Source organism: Rhinolophus sinicus, chromosome 10 (assembly GCF_057876585.1).
Source record: "Rhinolophus sinicus isolate RSI-liver-muscle chromosome 10, RSI-T2T, whole genome shotgun sequence".
In the NCBI taxonomy this organism is placed as follows: Eukaryota; Metazoa; Chordata; class Mammalia; order Chiroptera; family Rhinolophidae; genus Rhinolophus; species Rhinolophus sinicus.
The window spans coordinates 15,143,055-15,168,793 of NC_142510.1; the positions used below are offsets into that span (position 1 = coordinate 15,143,055).

At 47.3% G+C, this 25,739-nt stretch overlaps 2 protein-coding genes across 7 annotated transcripts in view; both read right to left on the minus strand.

Moving 5' to 3' along the window:
- Positions 1–3,723: 3,723 nt before the first annotated feature.
- On the minus strand, positions 3,724–20,505 carry JPT2 (Jupiter microtubule associated homolog 2). Of its 2 annotated transcripts, none has more exons than XM_019713187.3 (5): positions 20,363–20,505; positions 15,115–15,263; positions 10,571–10,713; positions 7,290–7,338; positions 3,724–6,314 (listed from the first exon to the last, which is right to left on the minus strand). In XM_019713187.3, exons 1-5 carry the CDS (start codon positions 20,404–20,406, stop codon positions 6,127–6,129), a joined length of 573 nt encoding a protein of 190 aa, XP_019568746.2. In that variant the 5' UTR covers positions 20,407–20,505; the 3' UTR covers positions 3,724–6,126. The 2 variants fall into 2 exon arrangements, with proteins under 2 accessions (XP_019568746.2, XP_088657478.1); XM_088801352.1 differs by having other exon boundaries at positions 20,358–20,477.
- A 747-nt stretch (positions 20,506–21,252) lies between these two features.
- The window catches only part of CRAMP1 (cramped chromatin regulator 1), a 59,316-nt gene continuing 54,829 nt past the window's right edge, over positions 21,253–25,739 (minus strand). For 4 of the 5 annotated variants that reach the window (XM_088801354.1, XM_088801355.1, XM_088801353.1 and 1 more), the window contains exon 21: positions 24,916–25,217. In XM_088801354.1, coding sequence (XP_088657480.1) covers positions 25,053–25,217 — 165 coding nt within the window. In that variant the 3' untranslated portion in view covers positions 24,916–25,052. Of the gene's footprint in view, positions 25,218–25,739 lie in introns of all 5 variants that reach the window. The other variant, XM_019713172.3, reaches the window with a different exon arrangement.

Genomic DNA, 25,739 nt, shown 5'->3' on the forward strand with positions numbered 1-25,739 from the left:
CCCGCCAGCGCCTGTCGCCTTCATCGCGTTCCCCTGCAGCTCCCAGACGCCGGCTCACTTTTAGTGACTTAGCATATGTCCCAAGACGGTTGTGTGCGGTTTAAAGACTTAAACGAGCCTCCGTGCGCCCAGCCTCCCTGACTGAGAAACGGACCTTCTTTCTGCGCACCCCTCGCGGTGACTATGGTGCTGACCTGGTTACGTGTGTTGTTGATTTACCTTCAGTTTTACTACACGGTAGTGCACCCTCCACACAGTGAGCACTCCAGCCCTTCAAACAATCCACTGTCCCTCCAGGGGTTCCTGTGACGCGCAAGTTGCCCATCTCACCCTAAAATCCAGGAACAAGCTTTCGTTTACTCCGCTTCGATGTCCTGCGTTCTGGGTCACTTCTCTCGATTTCCCAGTTTCACTTCAGCTGCGTGTTAGCTAGTTCACTCAGCCATTGAGTTTTAAATTTCAATGGTTGTATGTTAAATTTCTGTTTGTCCTATTTGGTTTTCTGAGAGCATGACCCCAAGACTTAAACTTTCAGCTTGGAGGCCACACTGCTAGTGTGAATTCTAATAATAATAAAAAAAAAAGGCCCGTTAGTGACAGCTTCGCACTAACAGAAATGCTCTCACCCCTGCCTTTCACCTAACAAAATGCTTCGAGGTCAGTTCATCCTAATAGGATCCTCTCATCCTAATCTGATTGCACCCAATCAGTGAACTTGCCCTAAACGCTATCGCACACATTTTTCCCTACAGCCTAATTTGCTCACCCACCCAGTAAAAGGTAAACTGAAGTTTCAGTCTGATTCAGATTGCCTGGGTTTTGATCCTGGCTACTAAGTACATTAATGATCCTAAATTTCCATTTCCAAACCTGTAAAACTGAGCCTAATAATATTACCAATTTACTCTGAATGTTACAAACTAATCCATGAAAGGGGCTTAGAAACATCTCTTGCAAATGGGAAGCATGCGATAATGTTATGTAGAATTGTTCAATGTCCTCAAAATGAGCCAGGACAGATGAAATGTCTTCTTGCTGGTGAGCAAGTTACAGAGAAAGCTTGAGAATGTTTTGAGGAATGTTTACAGACTTCAGCCTTCGGCCTTTTTCAGCAATTTGACCTCTGAATTCCTGAATACAGTAGGGCAGCTGCCAGTACCACAATGAGAAGCCAACTGAGTCGGCCATCAACTTTGTTTTTATTACTAGCATGATTAGACAGATTTGTTCCTTGAGATTGGTATGGGAGCAGAGCCCCAGAAAGTAGTTTCCAGGCTCTCGGCCTCACATAGACAGGTGCTGGCTCAGGTAGTAAATGGCCAACTGTGATTGCATGGCCATCAGCTGTGGCTAGTTGGCCGTCAGCTGTAACCAGTGAGCCATTGGCCACAATATAACTGCTGTGGCTACGCTAGAGAAGAGAAGAAGGGGGCTAGCAAGAAGATGGTGGCTGGGCTGGCAAGTGTGGATGGCGGTTTGCGGACAGTGTGGATCCAGCCTCCATTGAGAGTATAGTGCCGCCAGAGAGAATATAGTGGTATGACTCCCCCATCTATGGCTCCGTGGGTGTTCCTTTTTGGCCTCACCATATCCTGCGTTCTTGTATGGGGAGCGGGACCAGAGACCCCACAGGCCCCCCTGCATGACAAATGGCGCAGCGAGCACGACAATTGGTTAAATCAAAATGAAGTTTTAAGATGATATGCTGGATAACTGTTGATGCTTACTGTCGTGGCATGCAATTAACCCCTGGTCGTTCGCAAAAGGTGAAAGCAGTCACAGACTCTACAAAGGAAGTTTTTATTAAAGTTAGGGAAGAGAGAATGCCCATGGCAGTGTCCAAAGATGAAGGCTGCCTTGGTAAGAGAGAAACGGGCGGGAGTGGGAGTCGCCGGGACAGAGTCCAGAGTCTTAAATAGCTGCACCAACCTCAGGTTAGCTTTTTCTATGTAGGAAAGGGGGAGTCGGTCAGGCAGGTTTTAGGGCTGACATCCTTCCTGGGGCCTAGTCTGTTTGAAGATGATGTTATCTCTGGACTCTGGACTCGGCCATCGAGGCCTGAGACTTTAATGCGTTACAAGTAAAAACTGCAAGAAGTTGTAAATAGGATTCCAGTGTCCCGGCGCCTGAGGATTAAGAAATTGCTCTTTCCCAGATTAGGATGTTAATTAACGAGGTAGGGTAGTGTTCAGCAAGGGAACAGAGTTCTTCAGTTAACAGTGAGGGGAGAAACGAAAACAGATGAGTATCAGGATGGCTCAAACTGCAAACTAAGTCTAGTTACAGGTGGTTAGATAGCGAGCTATGCAGTGAGTTAAACTACAAACTAAGTCTAACTGCGTTATTGATTCCCTGAATTTCACCCTTACACTTACTTTAGAGTGCAACTAGAACACTCCTGTGAATTGAAACTAGCTGAATTAGAACTTACTTAATAGCCTTCCTTTTAGATTTGTAAAGATAATTTGGAATACAACTTTTTGTTTTTCTCACTACAAGACTCTAAAATATAAGATAGGCACACAGGTTTCAAAAGTTCTATTTTGATTTCTAAGCATCTGCCTCTAAGGCCTGCTAAAGTCACCGAGGTCCCTGTAATGTCCCTCACTTCTTCCTAACGTTTCATTTTAGATAGCACTTTTTAGTCACACATAAAAGAGGAATATGTCATTCTTGATCTCTAAGAATGCTTCAAGATTAAGAACATAGTGAGTTCAGAAGAAATGAACTGGGTAACACAGGAGGTATCCACACCCTTAAAGGTTTGATTGCCAAAGATAATAGAACAAGCTATGCCCTGTCAAAAGAGCCAGTGTATTTCTGAACAAGGCACAGGACGTGAAGTGGCAATCCACTGTTCTTCACCCCCCACCCCCACCATAACATAGGTGGAACTACCTTCGTCCTTTCAGACTTAGCCACTGCCTCGCCTCTGGAGACAAATTGCTTGTGACATTGAGACCTCAGTGCTAACCTGCAGCTGGAGTGGCTGCTACAAATAGGTGACGTAATGCTGCCAGAGCCTAATCCAGTTCTGGGAACAAGCTCTGCACTCCCGAGACGTGTTTTCAGATGAACAAATGGAGACTGTCAGGAACCTCATGTCGGGTTTCTTTCTGAACTGCTGTCCTGGTAGTCGGCCCCGATTCAGCAGGCAGAATAGTGGAGGCTCTTATTGGGGAACTCTCCAGGTGGGAGCCTGAGGCTTCATCATCCTGAACCCGCATCATATGTATATTATGTTTGCTTGTAGGGCATAGGAAAATAGCTATGATGTAAGAAGGAAAGATGTTCAATCTGCTTTCTCTACAGGGCTTGAACCTATAGGCAAATGCTAATAGCTCAGCACCTCATCTATTTATTACAAGGCTCATCACTGGAGCGTTTCAAAGCCAACTCAGAGGCAAGTTCAATACCTTCAGTTCTTTAAGTGGTGGAAAAGAAAAAAAATCATTAACTTACAGAAACTGTAAAGAACACTTGCATATTCCCGCTCATTCTACTCAAAGCTAAGTCTTTGGTTTTCAAATGAAAAAAAATCTAAGTCTGTAGTCTTTGAGAAGATTAATTTGGGCATCCTCTGGCTAAATGGGGGAAGAAAAAAAAGGCAAACCCCTTCACCAATGAAGGAGCAGAGGTCAGGCACGCTGGAGAACAGATGTTGAGGAAGGCGTATGTACACACACATACACACACACACACACACTAGGCAAAGACGCTGAGTACCTGATTGCTAAGTTTAATTCAACTGTTATACTCAATTCCACCTTGTAAAAGTAACAAAATGTTCCTATCAAAATTACATCGTGAGGTGAGTACAGCTTTCTTGTTGTTTTTGATACAGCCCTAGAAAAAAAGTTGGCACCAAATGCACATAAAGTTTTTCAGGCTTAATAAAAATACAGACTGGTAATTTCTCAATGCGGTTTAGAGATTGAGAGCAGGATGCTAAAAGTTAACAAATCTTCCAAATACAGGTGACCACCCCCATCAGGGCTCCTGTGAGCACAAACTTGTCTTCTGCCTCTCACGGTGACCAGCACTGTAAACGTACTCCTGCAGCCCCAGGAAGGGAAAGGGGGGAAAGATGGGGAGAAACAAAGGCAGGGAATTGTCACTGCTGCCCAGAGGCTCTTTCTATAGCACGTTTCCCTCACTCCACCAGGCCTCTCTTCCTTCACTCCCCCATCTCCACCCCACAAATCGCTGCCAGTGGACACAACTAGAGAGCCTCTCTCTCATCCGGCCGACAGTGAGGGTCGGGGTGAAGCCCCAAGGGCCAGCACTAGTGTCAGGATTCTTTCTGGCAACCCAATTTGGAATCCACAAATCACTCTCTTGTATTAAAAAATAAAAGTTATAAATTGCAGTTCATTTCCACCATTAGAACATTTCATTATAAGTTAAACTAGTGTGTTTGCGTTTAAAAGCTCACTGCCATTTATGACATTTTGAAATGGGGAAACAAAAAATACTCTGAATTCCAAACAACATTCTTATGAACGACCATTTGAAGGATGGAGACAGGAAGTACTTGACAAAGTCACATGGAATGAGTGTTACCTGGCTCCAAAGACAGCAGGGCACCTGAAAGGAGGGAAACTCTTTGGTTGACAAAGCCACACGCGGATGCCCTGAAGAAGTGGGGCTGTAAGAAGTGCGGCTTGGCAGGCGGCTCGTGCAGGCACTTAAGTGTGTCGCCGGCCACTGTGAGTGTAACTGAACATTGTTGCTTTTCTCAATTTTAATAATGACGAAGACAGTTCTAGCACCTGGCATTATTAGGTCTGTAGGCACTTTTAACAGCCACCACCACACGAGTGACTAGACTGTAGCCCTTAGGAGGCTGAACGGGGGAAACGTGTGCCTGACAGATTAAAGCAACACAACTCTTGCCAGCCCATTATCTTTTTTTTGGGCAAATACGGAATTTGCCAGTTGAGGTTTTGCAGCCAAACTAGTTATTCTCCTGGCCTAAGGTCTCTAAGTCTCTCCTGGAAACTGTGACTATGGTCCAGAGGTTCTGCAAAGCTTTATGAAGGGTGGCCTCAGCAAACTTTTCTTCTTTGGTGTACATGAGCGACTGGCTTTTTTCTAGAAAGGTGTCAGAAACAGACCACAGTCAGTAGTCCCTTCTGTAAAGCCGGTGTTTTAGAATAGCTCTTTAGGTATTATTAAAGAATTCAAACCTACGAACCCAAGGCTCTCAAGCATCTTTTTCCCAATGTCAACAGCAACAAAGTAAGACAAATGAAGGACTGAAATAACCCTATTACCTGGATGTACCTGGGCCTTGCAGATAGAGGAAATATCCATATTATTGCTGAACAGCAAAGGCCAAGACTTAAAAAGGACAGGAAAAACGGAACCATTCACAAGCAAAACCGGTCCATGACGAGACCAAGTCCAGGCCTTGTGAGTGAAAGTGAGATTCCTATCAGAGGATGGGGGACGAACTCTCCCTATAAAGCGTAAGACTGAGAACGTTTTGGGTTTTGTTGACAGCTGTCAAGGAAAAGCAATGGAGATATTTCAAGAAAACACTGCAGAACGCACTGGGGCTGAGTGAAAAAAAGGCCTCGGGGTTTAGCAGCGGTAGTCCCAGGAACGGGGAGGTATCGTGACAGGTAAACAGCATTAGGAACTGAGGGGGGACTGATCTGGAGACACCCTGTTAGTGTTTCAGCTTATGCCTAACATACAGGTTGTTTCTGGCTTAATTTCAAAGGCTTTTAATTAGGCTACTGTGTTAAGATTCCTAGACACCAATTGGCTGGCGGATCGCCAATGCAACAAGGCTGTGGAAGATCCCCCCACTTCATCAGGACCCCCCGTGGCCTTGCACCAGCTCCCCACTTGGCCTTCGTAGAGATCCTCTCACATCCAGAATTACAAATGAGCACTCATCAGGGAGTCACATTTGATCCCCAAAGATGTGTCTCTCAGCAGCCTGGAAGGCGAGGTCCTCTGCGGCTCCCATGGTGGCACTGAGCCTGAGCAGCGGCTTCAGACGCACGACAGACCCTGTCCCCACCCCCCCTGTTCCTTTGGGCTAAAAGAAACTCTAGTATTTGAAATCCTATCTCTCAAGTTTCTTGTGTGGCTACAGGGGAGGCAACAGCTTCTCTAGTAGAAGGAGATACTGGATTTGCCTCCAGGGGGGTTCAGGACTTTGTTGTGAGATCGGGGCCGTGGGCCCAACCTGGGCTCATGGCTGTCAGCCCCGGGCGTGGGCTGGGGCTCCTGCGCGCGGTCCGCTTCTCTCAGGCCGCCTTTCTCACCCGGCTCTTCTCTGGGCACGGTGCTCACTGTGGCTGCGGGACAAAGTCAGCAAAGCATCCCGTTAGAGGCTCCCCATTACCTGGGCGGGCAAACTGTATACATGAAAGGTCTGTGACATAAACCAGCTGGCAAGAAATGCAGACTGGAAAGGGAGGAGAGGAACAGAGCACAGGCTTCCCTGTACCAAGACTCACAGGTTGGCAGAGACTGTGCTTGGACTGGATATGAAGTGGGGGCTTAGACTATAAACAATCCTGGATAAATTCCTCAGTAAGTTCACTACTGCTTTATCTTGCTTGTTGGACTCCATTTCCCCTTCTTTCACCTCAAGGACAAGAAGCAAACTTTCTCAAAGTGAGCATGAAAAAGAGAGGGAGCCTGCCCGAACTGGTGAGGTGGGGTCTGACACTATTACTCTGGACTTTCTGAGCGCATGAATTCCCCTGTATCTTGGTCACGAACTGAGGGAAATGGCAGATATCAGTGCCGACCGTCAGTGTGGAAAACGGTGGCACTCAGTCACGTCCAGCACCACCATGGGGGCGGCTCACGCCCCGAGTGATGGATGATGGAAGCAGTAATTCTCCCCACCACGAGCAAGCCTCACACTCTCCCTTCTCCCTCTTCCTGTCCTGCTCCCTGGAAACCCTTCTCTTCTGCATTCGTTTTGCCAGCACTAGCCTCAGGCGCCAGTATATAATGACTCTGGATCCCGCCCTTCTCTACACCAGCTTAGCTTCTAGAAGACAACTGGGTCTTAGCAACGACAAGAAGTGAAGAAGAGCCAGTGGTGACCAGTTGGAAAGCTTCCATCAGAAATAACTGAGCCCGTTTCCCTGGCCTTCCTCAGATACTAAATCTTCTGGGCAATAAACGCGACCTTGCTTGTTTTTTGTCAGCTGGCCTGGAAGGGGCACAGGAACAGTTACTCTCGTCCTCTGGGGAACAACAGGCAACTCTTCCAACGGGAGAGCAGTGGGGGGAAGGGACAGGAGACAGCAGCTCACCTTTAAGGTCCGATTTGGGGTCTTCTCCTTCACACAAGAGCACGTGGTCCTGCAACATGGAAAACCCCAGGTCAATATGGGATTCAGAAACTTTTTACCCTCATTTAGATGGACAGTACAAACCAAGACATGGATGACTTTGGGTTCATTTTTAACTTCTAAAAATGTTTTTATGGACAATTTAAACCATAAATAAAGTGGAGAGAACAGCACCGCAAACCCCCAGATGACCCGCTGCCATCCTGGCCTCAGCACAGGTCTCCTAACCTTAGTCCCTCCACCCCCTTGTGGAATCATTTGAAAGCAAATCCCAGCTATTTCATTTACCCATCAATATTTCAAGATATGGCTCTTAAAAATGTCCTTTTGAAAAATAACCATAACAACACTCTCACAACTGCAAAAATGAACAAGTCCTTAAAGGTATAACACCTCGTCAAATTTTAGAAAAGCAGGAAATATTTACAAGGGTCATCCATGTTCTACATGTGTCAGAAACGTCATTCCTTTTTATGGCTGAATAATATCCCATTATATGTGTATAGTACATTCTGTTTCTCCATTCATCTGTTGGTGGACACTTGGGTTATTTCCCCCTTTTGGTTACCGTAAATAATGCTATTAAAATAGATGAACAAGTATCTGTTTGAGTTCCTGTTTTCAAATTTTGGGGGTATATACCTAAGAGTGGAATAGCTGGACCATATGGTAAATTCTATGGTCAACTTTTTCAGAAACCGCCAAACTGTTTTCCACAGTGGCTGCACCATTTTACATTTCAGACAGCAAGGTATAAGGGTTTCAATCTCTCCATAGCCTCCCCACCATTTGTTATTTTCTGCTTTTTGATAATAGCCATCCTAGTGGGTGTGAAGTGGAACCTCACTGTGATTTTCATGTGCATTTCCTTAATGACTAAGGATGCTCGGCATCTTTTTAGGTGTTGATTGAACACTTGTGTATCTTCTTTGAAGAAATGTCTATTCAAATCATTTGCCCATTGAATCAGGTTGTCTTTTTGTTGTTTGGTTGTAGGAATTTTTTTTCTTTTAATTTTCTACTTTTTAATTTATTTGCTACATAAATAGCATTATTTTTTTTCTCATTATAACAGCTATTCTGCAATCTTGGATGTTCCCCCTGTTAGGAATTCTTTGTATTGTCTGGATCGTAAACCTTTATCAGATATCTGACTTGCAAATATTCTATGAATTGTCTTTTTATTCTCTTGATAGTGTCTTTTTTAAAAATTTATTTTTCAATTACAGTTGATGTACATTGTATTAGTTTCAGGTGCACAGTATAGTGATTAGACATTTATATACCTTACGAAGTGATCACCCTGATAAGTCTAGTACCCATCTGACACCAGACATAGTTATTACAATATTATTGACTCTATTTCCTATGCTGTACTTTACATCCCTGTGACTATTTTATAACTGGTAATTTGTAATTCTTACTTAATCCCTTTCACCCATCACCCCCAGACCCCTCCCATCTGACAATCATCAATTTGTTCTCTATGAGTTTGTTTCTGTTTTATTCATTTATTTTGTTTTTCAGATTCCACATATAAGTGAAATCATAAGGTATTTGTCTTTCTCTGTCTGACTTATTTCACTCAGCATAATACCCTCTTGGTCCATCCATGTTGCTGCAGATGACAAGATTTCATTCTTTTTTATGGCTGAGTAACATTCCATTATATACAGTACTTCTTTATCCATTCATCTATCGATTGACTTAGGTTGCTTCTACATCTTGGCCACTGTAAATAATGTTGCATTGATAGCATCTTTTCATGCACAAAGTTTTTAATTTTAATAAACTCCAATTTATTTATTTAAAAATTTGTTGCCTGTGTTTTTGGTGTCATATTTAAGAAACCACTGCTAAATCTAAGATCATGAAGATTTGTCCCTATATTTTCTTCTAAAAATTTTATAGTTTTAGCTCTTAAATTTGGGCCTTTGATCCATTTTGAGTTAATTTCTGTATATGTTATAAGGTCAGGGTCTGCCTTCATTTTTTTTCCATGTGCATATCCAATGTTTCACCACTTGTTGGAGAGACTGTTCTTTCCCCCACTGAATGATCTTGGCATATCAGTTAATCAGTTAACCATAGATGCCAGAGTTTATTTCTTGGTGCTCAATTCAATTCCACCGGTATGTCTATCTTTATGCCAGTGTCACGCTGTTCTGATTATTGGAGTAAGTTCTGAAATTGGGAAGAGTGAGCCTCCTGCTTTGTTCTTTAAGACCGTGTGGCTATTTGGGGTCCCTTAAGAGTCCATACGAATTTTAAGATAGGTCTTTCCATTTTTGCAACAAAAGCACTGTTGGGACACTGATGGGGATTGCGTGAAGTCTGTTTTGTAATCATTAGGGCCTCCCTCTCCTGACTGCTATGTAATTGCCTATATTTTGGATCATGCTGATTGAATCCCTGTGGTGTCGACTAATATGAGGTTTGGTCTGATTCAGGCCTGGTTTTTTCACAAGAATTCAAAGCTGGTCCACAATGGCCTTCCAGCACGAGAGCCATAGTGTCTGGTTCTCTCTCGTTTTGTGATGCGAGCAGCCACTGATGAGCACTGCCTAGACCCACAATTTCATTCTAAGTTTGCGAAAACAGTGATATTTGAATTCTGTTATTCCTTCTTCATTTATAGGCTGGAGTATTTTTATAAAAGGCAACTTTCCCTCAACAACTATAATCCTGAGGTACAGTTCATGCAGGAAATGCTGGCTGAATGCTTGATTCTGTCTTTGAGCAGTTTTCTTCATGAGTTGGTCCCCTGGCGTTCTTCAAAGGTGACAGGTTAGGTTTTTTTTTAAAGTATCAGGAACCCATGAATTCTAAATATTTGGTGAATTTTAGTCCAATGCAGTTGTACTTATGACCACTAAAAATGGTGCTATTTTTATGAAACGTGAACTCCTCCATCGTATGTTCAAGTTTGTATCTCTCCTCTCCACCCCTCAGTGATGTGCTGAGAAGAGCAGCAGCCTATCTGCAGTGGGCAGTCGCTGCTACCGACACACCACGACCAGCTTCCCCCAGGGCTCAGTCATCATGAGTTTGGAATCTATTTCTCTGATGACTCAGGGTGGCTTCGAAGTGCAAGGACTAATGACTGCACCCAGGAAAGCCAACGTCACCCTTCTTGTCTTTCTAATAACATGTCACAACGGCCTCAGCTCCTTTGAAAAGAGAACTTGGCTCCGTGTTCGCTTTTCTCACTTTCATGTCTGCTATCTGGGTGTAGTCCATACCTTAGGTTTGTTTGGGTGTGCCACGGGCAAAGTGGCACTCACTGGGGACCCAAAAATGTCACTGGTCTTCCCACCAGGTGGGTTCAGACGCTGTCGAGTGTGCACAGGCGTTGATTCGTCAAAGATACCACTTCCTTTGCCTCCTGTAGAGACAATCACACAACAGTGAGCAACCAGTAACATCCCCCTGCTCCTGCCTCCACGTTCCTTACGTGAGAGACTCCTCTCGTAGTAACACCTAGTCCAGTTCTGAGTTTAGGCCACTAAGGGTGGGATGATGAGGGTCCCTGAAGCTCTGTATCAAACTCAGTCCCTTCACCAAGGGACTGCTGGGCCTTCATTTCTAGAACTGAGCTGAATGGGGCTGGCCTTTAGAGGCAAGATGGTGAGATGGCACAGAACAGTATTTTCCCCTCTAGCTTTTCCCTAACCCTGAAATTTTCATGCTTTCCAGTTGAAGAATCTTCTTCACTAAACCATGAAAAGTTCTTTAGTAGATTAAACGCAAACAACTGCAAAATGTTTAGCTCAGACAGAACTGAATTTAATAACATGCCCCATTACAGGCAAACCTGTAATCTGGAAAATAACATTCACTTATTAGTCATTCTCTGACCTCATTCTGGCTGGAACTTCCAGTGACAACTAGATATGTCAGTGAATCACAGACACTTAACGTCTCTGCTGCCAACTATAAGTGATTTGATAAGCCATAATGAAAATAGGTGTCTATAATGTAACCTCTTATAAGCTGATGACTTAGGCCTGGACGTGAAAAGGAAACGCCTGCATTAAGCAGAAAGACGGCTGCCATACGATACCAACGGGTTACCTCTTCCCTCAGCATCACCGCACACCTCCTTTCCAAAGCGCTATGCTAAGTGGAGGTGGGGCCAATACAATCATGGCCCCAGTGTACCAATAACTTATAATCTTATGGGAGGAAAGAAGATGCACTCCACTCACTAGCTATACGACCGTACACGTTACCCGGCCTTCTGTGCCCCAGATTCTCCCTGTGTAGAAGGGGATAATAAAAGCACCTTGTTCACAGCGCTGTGAGAGGACGCAATGACTTACTGCAGCTCGTATGTCAAATGCTTAGAACAATGCCTGGGGCGTAGATGCTCCATAAATGTGGGTTATATTTCCTATGTACTGGACATAACGCTTGGTGAAAACAGGTGCAAAACAATCTATGCAGCATACAAGCTCTTAATGTAAAAGGAGGGGGTATTCTTTTTGGCTCGTATGCAAATAAAGTACTTACTCCACTCCTCCCGCCCCCGAACAAAAACGTGGTTATCTACAGAGGCCGCATGTGTGCAGGAAATGGGATGGATGGGTGCAGGGGCTTAAGGCTGTTTAACATGTTCTTTTTATAGAGTTTTGTATTTTCTGTTTTCAAGAAATGAAATTTTAAACAGTCCCTTCTAGGCTGAGGTAACCCACCGCTTTGACAGAAGTCACCAGCACCTTAAGCCCATGGATGACGAGCTCCGAGGAAGGTGGCCCCACTGGGGCTGGTACTTGAGAGCCCTCAGACTCCGGCTGCCCGAGTGCAGGCTAACGCAGCATGGCCTTCTGGGATGCCAGGCTTCGAGGGGACACATAAAAGCACAGAACATGGGGAGCAGCGACTGGGTTGGGGTTCCCTGTCTTTTCAGGGTAGAACAGAGAGCACATGGGAACGCTCTGTAGGAAAATGCGCACGCGTGTTCATGTCCTGCCAGGTGACTACAAACCTGAACCTCGGCCACGGACCTCCCCGGGAGCCACAGACCCCACGTTGAAAACCTTTGGGCCGGAGAACCAGCACAGCACGGTGTTAAGGGCATGTGTCCTGTGGCCAGACTGCTGGCTGGAGTCCCTGTTCAGTCACTTGTTGTGCGAGCCTGGATAAGGGACCGCGACCCTCTTTTGTCTCCATTTTCTCAACTCTAAAAGGCAATAACAGTACCTTCCTCGGGTCACCGGGGAGATACGTGGGTTAACACACGTGACGTGGGTAAGCCCTCAGCAATGCTGCTGGGCTGTTGTCATTAACGGTGTGTTGTTAGCAAAAACGTCTAGACCACAAGGTAGAGAAAAACGACGGCTGGAGGCCATCTCCTCAATGCATTGCTTCTGGTTATGCTTAAGCAAATTCTTTGAAAAATACACATTCGGCTTTTTCAAAAATGGAAGATAAAAGTAACTCAACTTGAAGGTTTTGGCTAGAGGCACTGCTCATTTCAAACATTTTTTTTAAATTGTGAAATGCAACAAGAGAAAAGTTCGTAAGACACAACCATCATAAACAAAGGCAAACATTCACGTAATTACCACCGTACAGATGCTCCCAGCTCCCAGAAACCTGTGTATTCCTTCCCCATCATCCCAGGTCACCACACACCTGAACAGAAACCACGAACTTGTTATTTCTTGCAGAGTGTTACTGTGTATATGCCCAACCCCAAACAAAAGTTGTTTTTGAACTTTATATATAGTCACGCTGCGGGTCTATTACTCAACATTTTACCTGAAAGATGAATTCAGTTTTGAAGACGGAAAAGATGCTCAAGCCACTCACAAATAAATGCAAGACACACTTTTTAAAGAACCAAAGCGTGTTGGCAGCGTGGCAGCAGCATCACAAACGTCACGACGAGCACTGGGCCCCCCATAGTAGACTAGTCGGAAGTATCTAGCTGCCCTTTAAACTGATCCGGCAATTCCATGTTGAGAATTTTATCCCGGGAGGTAAGTGTGGAGCTCTGGAGTCAGGAAAAGCCATGCCACAGGCTAGTTCTGCCACCCGTAAGCTGCGGGGCTTAGGCAAGCCAGTGCTTGGGACCTCCCCGAGATTCAGATTCCTCCTCTAAAAGAGGGAACACCACCTACCTCCCAGGGGTGTAGAGAGAACCAAATGAATACACGCAAAGCATTTAGCCCAGTCCCTGGCAAGTATTAAACAATCCACACGTACCAATCATCCTCATTGTTAGAACGGGAAAAACAATTTGTGGAAGCCGTAAACTAGGCGAGGAGCAAAGCACACGAATGAAGAGTGAATGAAACACTGTGTAGGACAATCCTTGGTAAATTAAAGTGACTCACGTGGTAAGTCACACACTCCGCCCTGCACACTTTTCTCAATGACACCCTCTTGCTGGAGGGCTGTGGGGGCTAAGTCTGTAAGCCTAAATGACGAAACGAGGGCTGGAGTTTAGGTCTGGGGTCATGGGCTCAGCTAGCAGTTTCCCCTTTGGGGCGTCCCTTGAGAATTTATCACAGATAATTTTAAAGCGCACTTGGCAGGACAGAAAACAAAGTCCAAACCACAGGACCACAAGAAGCAGGACCTCAACACAGGGAATCATGTTGGATGATTGGGGACCGCACACAAAACAGAGGCTTTCTCATTCTCTGGTCAAGAGCGGCCCAGGCTGCCCACTGGGCATGAGAGCTGGGGATCATGAGAGTGTGGCAAAGCAGTAAGGTGCCACACTCTCCAGGGACTCCGACACCCCAGGAAGTGCTCCAGACACGCACTCTGCTGAGCCAAGGAAAAGGGAGCCGGCTCATCCACCTTCAGGTGCCTCACACTTGATTCTATCTGCCATGTGACCCATCATTCTGCTGCCATTGGTACAAACGATGTGCAGGGCTGACCACGCCTGGCCCGACACCCATAAACTGGATATGGGGAGAACGTTACTCACTCAATAAAACCACCTGCGTGTCTACTCATAACTTAATACTCATACTAACATAATATCCAAAAGATTAACCCTCCACCCCGCCCCAACAACCAACCAACCACACGAAACACTAGCTTTTGAATCGACTGCTCTGGGTCCTCCAGGTCCGGTCCAGAAGTACGTGGTACCCAGAACTGAGGTGGGTGGCGAGCAGCTCTGGCTCGGGCTCTGCTCGATTTTATTATCTGTCTGAAATACGGACTCCCTCGTCTGGCCTCTCCAGTCTGTACAGAGGGAACCAACTTTGCTTCCCCTCATGGATACAGACGGGGCGAGCTTCTGTAGGGATGGCCGCCAGCACTGTGTGATCCCTCAACCGAGAGAGAAACACTGTTGTAGAAGAACCGCCAGAATGTGGGAAAGGACGGTACAGAGGTGCGCTGACCAAGTCCCCCTTTTTTAGTTTCAATCCCACCAACAATCTGATGAAAAATACCCTTCCTAAGAAAAATGTTGAAATGCACAACCTGCGTGCAATTTCAGGAACCTCAAAGAGACCATGGGGCAGGTGGGAGAGCCCCCGGGCAGCAGCCAGAACCCCCCCCCCCATTGTCCTGGACCCCACTGAGGGAGCGGTTGCTAGACGAGGGAGAATCCCGAAGGATCGAGCCACCTTCAAGACAGAAAGTCAAAGGCAGGAAAAAAACCTTCCTCCCATTCTGGAACTCTGATGGCAAGGGAACACCTGTACCCGAAAAGATGGGAAAGGATCATATAAAGAAAAAGAATTTTTATCGAGAGAGCAGCGCAGAAAAGAACAGGTAGAGGCCAAAGGATGAACGAGTCACAACGGCCTGGTACCTGGAGGGTTGGATCTCTTAGGCATGTTCTGAGGTTCTTCAGTTGGTCCAAAAATATTCGATGCCATCCTGTTGGGCCTGTTTGAAGGCACGCTTTCCTCTGGGCTTCCGAAAAGATCGCTCGATGCTCCTCCTGGGGGCTGCATGGCCCTGCAAGCACAGAGCAGGCACGTGTGACGGGTGGCTGACCCGGACCTCACTGTCCGTAACTAGACAGGGCACATGTACTTTCTTAACGTCTATGCAAACATTACACACTGCAATTACTTCCTACGGGCACTAGTTTACAGACAACCATATGGCAAACTTCCTTACTGCCCTGAAGACTCCCTTAAAAGTTTTCTTTGTAAGTCCTGCTTATGCCCAAAACCCCGGGAATGTGAATGCTCTTGAAAGTATTCCTGGGACCTCTTCTAAGCAAATTCAAGTTTCCTTAAAACAAGCAAATGGAGCCACATTCGGTAGAGTTTAATACAAATTTTCATCAGTATACAGTAGGGTCTAACACCATAAACACATTCAGTGGTACTTAACACTGGAGCTGACATTTGCTAAGTGCTTACTGTATGTCAGCTATTGTTCCAAGGACCTTACACAACAACCCTCTAAGGCAGCCATTCTTGTCACAGACGATGAATCTGAGATGAGAGAGGTCACAGGACCGGTCACAAGCTCAGGCAGTCTGGATCTGGGGCTCAGACTACTGTGTTTCCCCGAAAGTAAGACCTAGCCAGACCATCAGCTCGAATAGAAACACATTATGCCCTAATGCCGAGCAATCATAAAAGCCTCCAGAAAAAGAAACAAAACAAGGGGGACAGCACACCATTTATCCAGCTCAATCCTGACTCCCGAGCTGGGCCTTCAGGAGGGCAGGCCCTGCGGCTAGAGAGCGCTTGGGTGTGGGAATAGGACTTGGATTTGCGGTTAAGTGAAGACTACACACCAGACTGTGAGGATGGAAAAGCAAAGTCTCTCTTTAATCTTGTCTTTTATATCGATCACATGTTGAAACAGGGTCTTGTATATATTAGGTTGAACTGTATCTATTCAAATTAATTGTCCTGATTCTTTTCATGTTTTAAAATGTGGCTACCATAATAGAAAACTTAAACTTCCGTATGTGGCTCACGTTTCTATTGGAAAGTGTCCGCGCAGACCAGGCGGAGTCACCGACGTAATGCCGGTGGGTCCTGGGAAGCGACAGCAGCATAATCATCTCTAGTCCTCACGTCGGGTACAACCGGTGACAGGTTCAATGTCAGGGGTCAGAGAACACACCCTCCAGCACCACTGCTCGTTTCAGATCACATATATGCACCGAGCGTCACCTCTGAAACACACTCGCCTTCTGCGAGGGTTCGTTTTCATGAAACGCCCCTGGAGAACAGTGGCACTGCCACTGCTCAGCCACCAACAGCAGTATCGACCTGAAGTGTCCATCTCTGGGAAACGGTCATGCATAACTTGGAGGTGTTACAGTGGACACTTCAGAAGAGGGAGATCAGGCCCTTGAGTCACTTTTTATTGAAATAACTGAAGAATTAATAACATTTTCACAAAGCTCGGCCCTGATACCCCCGAGTTTCGGTCTACTTGAGCAAAGCAGGTTAACACACTGAATTCACACCGTCTTTTCAGAACACCTAGGAAGATTTTTAAAACGCATCTCAAAGGAGAGAGGGACCTGCTGAAAGAGTTTTAAATGGGTGAGTGGCCCAGGCTCTTTACTAGTCCTAAGCAACGCGACTGTCTGTGACTGCAGACATTCAGAAATAGATGCAATCGCAGAGCTTGACACCACAAGAAAGCTCCGAATCGAGGTTAGGCCTCCCTGGAAAGCTATATAAACACTGCCCCCGATTTAGTTCACCAACAGAACAGGATATTTAAAAATGTTGTTGCTTGAAAACGGCTAGAACAGGAGCTGATCGTTCGTTGTAACTGAAAGTGAACAGAGTTCTCAGATTCCTTGGCTGAACAGCAGGCCTGCAGAAAGCGCTCATCTGCTTTACAGAGGGCAGACAACGTGCCGGCCCCAGCGTGGACAGAGACCCACAGGCCAGCCACTCAACAACACAGAGGCCAAGTGTGCAACTGGCAGGCTTGCAATGATGCCCAGAGCCCCTGTCGGCTCGGGAAGATGGGGAAGATGGACTCCCGTTCAGCAGGTAGCATTTCCTTAAGGATTTGATGAAGGAAAAAAAAAATGACTTCAGTTGGAGAAAAACATTTTTTTAACCAATAACCAGACTTAAATTGGAAAGGGCTTAAAAGGACCACACGTCATGCATTTTCTTGGTGGACATGGTGAAGCCATCTGAGTCCTGCACCCATTTATAAGTCACAGAGCCCTGGTCACAATGACAGTCTCCATATTTTTCTTGGCTAGCTACAGCAGGTCCAACATGCTTGGGTCTCCACGGCCATTTCTTTGAAAAGATGGGATGGAGTTTTGCAATTTTCAGAAATGAACTGAATTTAACAACAAGTCTCATGCTGGCACAAGTTAAAATTCCCATTTTACTGACTTATTAGAAACACGGCTCTTCTTTCAAACCCTCAAGTTCCCACAAATGGTCAGATCAGATTAAAAGTAAACTCATCTCGATTCAAAGCTCTCAGGGACCTCCTGACTCGCAACGTTCTACATTCCTGGATACCACAGGTCTCTTCACCTCTTGCCCTTTCCTCATTCAATTCAACTCACCGGCTCCCTGAGCACCTATCGCTGGCAAGCCTGCCTGCACCAGACCCTGTGGACAGAAAGACAGATGAGAACAAATCCTTGGCCTAGAGAAGCCTCAGGTTTACCAGGAAAGCTAGAGCTCTGCGGAGGTGGTTTTCAGTGTTCTGTGAGCTATGTGAGAGGCGCTGAGAATTACTGAAACTCCAAAGACAAATTCTTAGAGGAGGTGACACCCCAACGGAGCCTGCTGTCTCTGAGAAAAGAGCACCTCGGAGGCACAGGAGGGAAGCGACAGCTATTTGAAGTGACGAAATGTGAAGTGGGGGTGGTGGAAATACAGTGTTTATTCTATTATTCTGTGTACTTTCCTGAATTTTATTTTACTTTGAAAACAAGGGAAGAAAAAGCAAGTGGAGCCCAAGAACGCTGCAGCAGAGATTACTGTGCAAGCTCCCTGGGAAGGAGCAGCGACCATCTCCATCACTGCCTTTGTGATGGCAGGAGGGGTTCACAGCCACGTGGCAGTCATGCAAATTGCACAGGCTGCCCCAACAGGGTCTCCCATAAACGGGACCAAGAGTTAAATAGACATTTCAATAAAAACAGTACCCACAACAACGGCTCAATGTGGCTTCACTAGGCTCTCGATCAGTTATCACTATGACACCACTTATGGGGCAGAAGTTGGGAATACAGTGAGCTCGACATTTTGGGGATGAAACCACAATGTGGGGCTGCTTCCCAATTATTTTTTCCTTTTCTATTACCCCTTTGATATATTTCAACAAAGATACTCAAACTACGCAAGAGCCACTAAGGAGCGTGTGACAAGAAAAGCCACATACACAGCTCAGGCGCTGTGGCAGGGACAGAGAAAACAAGACCTAGAGGGGGATCTCCACCAGCCCCCCGAGAGCTTGTTCCTGTGTCAGAAAAGCTTTTGGGGACTGGTCAGGTTCAGAGAGAAGCAGTGCAGCACCTTACAGCTTAAAGGAAAGACCCTAATGATGGCTAAAGCAAAATGCTTTTATAGTTCAAAATCCCTTTAACACAAAATGATCCGTCACCACAAAAAGCAAAGACGTAGGTCTAAGAGAAGAAAACTTGGCTGGGTGATTATACAGCCACCACTTGGCTCCCTCTCTGACTAGTCAAATAAAGGGTACAAATCTAGCTAATTAAGTCCTTCAAGATGGCAGCCAAATGCAAAGCTCCCAATTACACTTAATCATCCAATTAAGAAGGCTGCTTTTCCTTCGCCAACGTCCTGAAAGGGAAGCTTTTTCTCCTTTTCATCATATCCTGTCCAAAAATGAATCTCCCAAAGAAGTGTGGACTACTACCTTACAGCATCAGCTCTGCAGCTGACATCTGTAGCTCCAAGTAGAACAAGTGTTACTCTGGGGCTTATTCATTAATGCAACCAACATTTCCTGGGCATCCAGTGCCAGGCAGCGTAAACAGAGTGAACATACTTAATGGACACAACTGAGAAAGTACAAGGAAGAAGCCCTTGCCCAGGCAGGGTGGGTGTGCAGAGGTTACCAGGCACCAGAAACGACTCATCCTGAGTAATCCCAGGGAAACTTCTAGCCCCCTATCAGTGTAGATCTAGACTCGAGTGATTAGTAGTCATTGTTGCATGCATTAATGACTAATTATTTCATTAAGGAATAATGACCTAACTCCCCTAAATTTACATGGGTTTTGAGCAAGTCAAAGCAATTCTTTTAGTTAGTATTTAGTATGTATCTCAACAGTCGTCACAGATAGAACACGTTCTCTTCTACTCTGAGGCTGGGCCACAGAAGAACTCAGAATAAGGAAAACTCTTGGGGAACTGAACGCCTGGAATTCCACAGTGCAAGCTGGCTCCTCACTGGCTTGACAGAACTCGCCAGCTCTGGTAACACTAATTTATCTGCGTTCCAAAACACACGGAACACTTTCAAGCGCAAAAGAAAGCAAGCGTGCTGTGGGGTGTTCCTGAGTGTTGAAGCCCAGCTGGAGACCTGAAATGGGAGCTCCGCTTCTAGAATATCATTTGCAGTCCGGCCTGGTTCCCCATCGGCGAAGGAGGGCGGCACCACCTACATCCCAGGGCTGCAGGATTAGGCGAGGGCACCACCTGACCCCCGGGCTGCGGAGTTAGGGGCGAGCTCTGCCTGGCCCCCGGGCTGTCGAATGAAGGGACGGCACCGCCTGGCTACAGGGCTGCGGGATTTGGGGAGGGCTCCAGAATGGTGACCTTCCCCCGAAGCCCGACCACGCGCGCGCCAGGCACGAGCCCAGACCCCAGGAGGGTGGCCCGCACTCCCCGCGTGTCCGCACACACCGCCTCGTGGGGACTCCCGGCACTGCCCGCCCCGAAGCAGCAGCCCGCTCGGCCGGCGTCCTTCCGGCGCGCCGAGAAACGCGGGAGGCGCGCTTCGGGCCCTCCGCCGAGACCCTGGAGGGCACAGCCCGCGTGTGCGTCCATCTTTCCGACACGGGCGCGGAGGCCGAGGCTCTGTGAGGTCACCCGCCGGCCTCCCCGCCAGTCCCAGCGCTCGCACCTCACCTGGAGCTTGCCCGGCTGCCCTCGCTCTCCGGACCCCGGAACATGTCGCCCGCTTCTCGGCGTCTCCTTGCCTGCCGCGCCGCGGTTCCCGCCCAGCCTTGCGCAGCCCGAGGCCCGCTCGCCCGTGCTTATTGGATAGTGCCGACGCCAATCACGCCGCCGCAGGCTATCGCGACGCCAGGCCCCGCCCCCGCGGCTTGGAGAGGCCCGCGCCGCGCTCGCCGCCGATTGGTGGAAGCCGTGCTGCGGCCGGCGACGGGTGCCAGCGTTGGGCAGCGAGGTGGCAGCGGGCAGGCTGCCCCTGGGGTGGGTTGGTGTAACAGGACATAGGTTGGCCGTGGCCTGGCCCGGCCTCCAGTCCCTCTCCCTGGCGGAACCGCCTCCTGGGCCTGAGCGGGCACGACCTGACCAACAGTCGGGGGTGCCGGACATGCGCCCCGGGAACCCGAACACGCGGGGGAGTGGAGTAGGGCAAAGTCTAGACTTTCTTCCGGCGGCAACCTATGCCTGAAGGCCACTGACCCGCTGCTCATTCTTAAGCACAGTGGGAGACGTGTGGAGTTTGCAAACCAGTCAATGGCACGTGCGGTAGTTGGCAAAAGGACGCTAATCTGAATTCAATCTTTTCAGGATTCAGCAGTTCCTAGTTTTGCCCAGTCCTGGGATGTGGAAGGGCGCTTCAAAAGACATAGTCATAAATAAATAGGGACGAAGGGATAACGTGTGCCATTTGCCCTATTTCTGACTCAACAAAAATAAACAGCCAGCAGAGTTTTGTGGCTAAATTACATCACGGACAGCCCATCTAGTCTTCTAAGATCTTACGAAACGGACGTCACTTGAGCTATTTTTTTAAGTGCACACTTAAAAAAAAAAGGCAGAAACAATAATTATTAGATCAAGTATTAGTATGTATTTATGCACAATAATAAAAACAGATTTACAAGTTAAACTGGAAATTTAAACATAAGTTTAACAGCTTTTGTTTATTATATTAAATAACCAAAACACCTTTTATTCCCAAAATTGGTAAAGAATAAATAATGTAATTTACAATATGGTACAAAAAATAATCAGGGAGGACAGGCATTCTGCTTTATACATACACTATATATGCATATTTATAATCTATAAAACAAATTCACATCTCAAACAAGCCGAAAACCTTAGGTGATATGGCTTAACAATTATTAAAAGAAACAGCAATATGTTCTGCTACCCGGATCAGCTCTGGAGCCAGTTATCCTGTCACAGAACGAAGGGGACACGTTGCTGTAGTGCTTCCAAGACTGAACTTACTTACTTCATGTGATGTACAAATTGCTGTGGGAGTAGGAGACCTCTGAGAGTCAGGAAAGGTTTGCTGTGGTTTCTTTCCCTGTTTTTTTCCTTCCTTAAGACAAAGTGCCCTATTTCTTCACAAACGCATCTGATAGATCTCAATGTCTTAAAAAAACAAAACCAAAAAACCCCCAGCAGCTGCTGTTCTCCTCCTCCACTTGTTTCCAGTGTCTTTTATTCCATTACTTTTCTCTGCACGAGCTTGGATTCAATGGTGTGATCTAGGTAAAGATGCTATTACACTGAAAGACACCCACCAGTAGACGCCATGACACAGCATGATAAAGAACGGGATTCTGAAGGCTCAGAACTCAGAGATGTGGGAAAGCAAGGAGATCAACTGATGAACTGTTTCCAATTATACCACTCCCTGAGGAAGTGCCCTACACCTAGAAGATACAGAGAGATGGAAAAATGTCATCACACACATCGTGTGGAACCGTGAACTTCACCCTGCCTCTGTGTCTTCTAAAGAACGGAATGCTCACCACTAGAAGTCACAAGAAGAATCAAGGTCTAAACACCAATTCCCTTGAGACCAAACATAGTCTCAATCTTGACAAAAGAGGAATCAGCAAAAGATCCCAGGACCTGTGAGAGTGACCAGGAAAAGATGTTTCCAAAAAACTGATCTGCTCTTAATTACAACATGCTCGAATGCACAAAGGAAGCCACAGGTGCACAGTGAGACTATCACAACTTCTGTTGGGCAGGCAGAGGAAGATGCAGGAAGTCGGAGGTTTCTCTGCTTGGGTCTTTTGAAAATTCCAGCCTTTAACAGTTGCTTATTTGTATACATATATATATTCATTTAGGCTGGGGGGAAAAATGCATCCATTGTTTTAATGCTACAAATGACACCATGTTCCTTAATATGGCAAGCAAACACTTATACTGGGCGTCTGGTTGCTAGAGAAGAATTCTCTGGAATGATGTGAGCTTTATTACAGGTGAGAAGTGTCAGTCCACTCTCCTCCCTCACCTCCCCAGTGGATGACACTGGCCACAGTCGGCGGCTCCCTGATGGAGTCTATGCCAGAGACCCAGGTGAGGTGCTGCTAAACAGCCTACAAGAGCGGATCTGAATCTCGTTTTCCTCCTCTTCGATGTCACTGGGTAACAGGTGCCAACCTACCCACTAGACGGTCTCAGGGTGTCCTGATGGACAAGTAGCTCAGGAGCCCTACCATTCCTGGCACAGTACACATGGCCGTTGGGCATCACACGCAGCATCGGTGCTGTAACGTTACTTGGCATCTCTGATCCTAGACAGTGGGGGGTATGAGCAAGCGAGTCGTGGCCTCAAGTTGGCCTGGTCTCCCAACCTACTGCAGACCTAACAAAGTCAGATGCCCAGAGAAACAGAGAGAGCTCCAGATCTTGTTCAGCCCAGTAACGTACTAATTTCAGGAAGCTGATATACTGATCACAAAACACAAGGTCGCTTAAAGAAACTGGTTCAAACAACGCTGTCTTTATCTCTTAATAAAGTGGCACCATGTCCCTTTCTTTAGTATTTCCATGGCTTTGGGACTTTTCTTCTTATGAGCCCAGAAGGCTTTTCTTGATGTTTGTGGCTAGAACCAGATCTGAAAGAAGGAAGCCACCTTGGAGGCAAGAGCTCTGAGAAACACTTGAGACAAAGGAAGGAAGCTATTGGTTGGAAGCCAGCTGTCCTGTTTCCTCCATGGCTCGGAGTGAATGACCCTGTCTGCAGCCTAGAGTAGCTGCAAATGGCTGGTGAGGTTATGGGATCAAGAGCGTCTACTCTTCTTGCACATGAGAAAGACCTTTCTCCCTTTTTCACACGTGTAGAGGGCCAGGACTGGCCTCGAGGGAGACACTCCGCTGCCAGTGGGGGAAGAGGAAAGGTGAGCGGAGAAATAGTGGCCGGTTCAGGTGGGTGATCCTGTCTCCCGGGGAGGGTGATGCCGCAGGTGGGATGGTGGCATGGGTATGACTAGCCCAACACCAGTGCACTAGCTCCTGGCCACACAGATGTGACTGGACCGTGTGTTACGTGTTGAGTCTCCCAAGACTGAGCAGGCACAGGGGCCTTGGCAGTCCTGTTCTGGGGAAGGACCGGATGCTGGACCCTCTGCAGTGGTGACTACTGGTCACCCAGGGAGGCTCACAGAGCGAGCACACCACAGGGGCGTGGTTAGTGCTGTGACTGCCCCCGGACGCCTGACCACGCCTGACCCTTCCCTGCATTCCTTGAACAGGAAGAGAAATAGGAGACCACAGGGCAAAAGAAGATGCAAGGGATGAAACACACATGGTGGCGTGCTCTGCTCCAAGGCAACTGAAAAGAAGAGGAGACTGAAGAAGAGAACCATCCCTGCAAAGTCCATTTGGCTCAGATGCTAAATAGAAACACGTCAGAAATTCAAGGACTCATCAGGAACGTCTTAACTGTCAAACGAGTGCTTAGAGACCATCCCAATAGAGAGAGGTAACATCTTAGATCATCTAGAAGAAACTTGCAGGTGGATATAGGAAGGAAACAACTAAACTCTGTTCTTCCTCTTCATTGTCTCCTAATTCTTAAAACACAAGAAAAACATTCTGCAACCAGCGTAGCAGGATTTTTTCTAAAAGTCCACACAACCTGCCTATGACATGATTCTTTCCCCTTCTTGCGCAGTTGGTCACAACATAAGTCTAGATGGGGAAGCACTAGGCAAAGATCAGTATTCCGGGGGTGATGGCACCAGTGACACTGCCCTGGGCCTCTGCTGCCATGTGATCAGTGTCTACTGTGTCGGCTGCAGACACCACCAGGCAGAGCCCAGCCCGGCCCAGCTGGCCGCCCCCCCTCCTTCATCACTCCGCAGAGAAGCAACCAGTGAGGCACAGGTTTGGCAGAAACAATGCAGCCGTGGCCTGGGCACTCCCTGCAGAGAGCGGGGAGGTTACAACTACCCAGGAAGCAATGACTAGGCCAGGGCACACACACTTCTTTCTCAGTAAGAAAACCCACCGGACCATCCAACACAACAACCAAGGCCAAAGTGTGGGTGGAAATGTGGTCACGACACAGACCCTAACTTGAGACCCCACGATTGGCGAAGAACTGCTCCAAGCCACAGCGATGTCTGATGTCGGCCCTTCCAGAACTCGTCCTCCTCTCCCAGGCCACCACTGTCCTCTGCCTGTTGGGACGGGGCTTCTAGCATGCTGTGCGTTCTGGGGTGTAGAGATGTCTCTATTCAGACCGTCTCCCGGGGGTCCTGGGCTTGGTTTGTTTCCTCTAGTCTGAAGAGGGCTCCACCTACCACAGTTGAGGATCACCAGCCGCGTAAGCCCTCCTCTGGCGTCTCCAGGATGCCCCCGCCACGAGGTGTGGTCACTGGGATAGGTCAGTGACAGGGGGGCCACCACCACTGCCATCAAACAGAGCCTCTCTGCGGCTAGGCTCGGTGATGGACAGCTCCTGGGCCAAATCGTTGAACCGAGAGATGTAATCGACGCTGTTTTCATTCATCATGCACACCAGCTGGGAATCCACGACCTGCGGGCAGAGGACACCAGGCAAGACGGCGTCAGCTGGCAGCTGGCCTGCCATCTGGACTGGAGGTGACTGGCCACCACTGGGACTTCAGTGGAAGGCGAATGAACCTGCGATCTCTACCATGAAGATCAGAACCTCCCATCAACTGGCCACGTAACATCAGCACAGCGCTCTGGGGAGAATCACCTGTTGTTTTGAATTCTCACTCTTTTAACAAGTATGAAGGAAGCTGACCATGAACCTGGTACATCGGGTTGCGAGGATCAGAGTGGTGGTTCCTTCCACATGAGACGTGTGTGTGTGTGTGTGTGTGTGAGTGAGGGGGTGGGGGGAGTGACAGTCCAACAAACAAGCAGATGGCACAGAGTGGAACGCAGAGACTGTGGGGTAACCTGAAGGAGACGCGAGTGGAGAAAGGAGACAAAGGCTGCCAGGGCGGTGGGCAGCACGTTCCTGTCATAAGAAACAGCAAGTGCAAAGGCCCTGGGGTGGGAACAGGCTTTGGCTCTTCCAGAAACAGGA

Excerpts from the sequence above, each read along its gene's own strand:
- JPT2 (XM_019713187.3), bottom strand. The coding sequence starts at position 20,406 with ATGTTCCGGGGTCCGGAGAGCGAGGGCAGCCGGGCAAGCTCCAG. Across the intron at positions 15,264-20,362 it reads GGCAGCCGGGCAAGCTCCAG|GGCCATGCAGCCCCCAGGAG; the intron begins GTGAGGTGCGAG and ends CTGTGCTTGCAG. Across the intron at positions 6,315-7,289 it reads CCCCAAATCGGACCTTAAAG|CCACAGTGAGCACCGTGCCC; the intron begins GTGAGCTGCTGT and ends TTTGTCCCGCAG.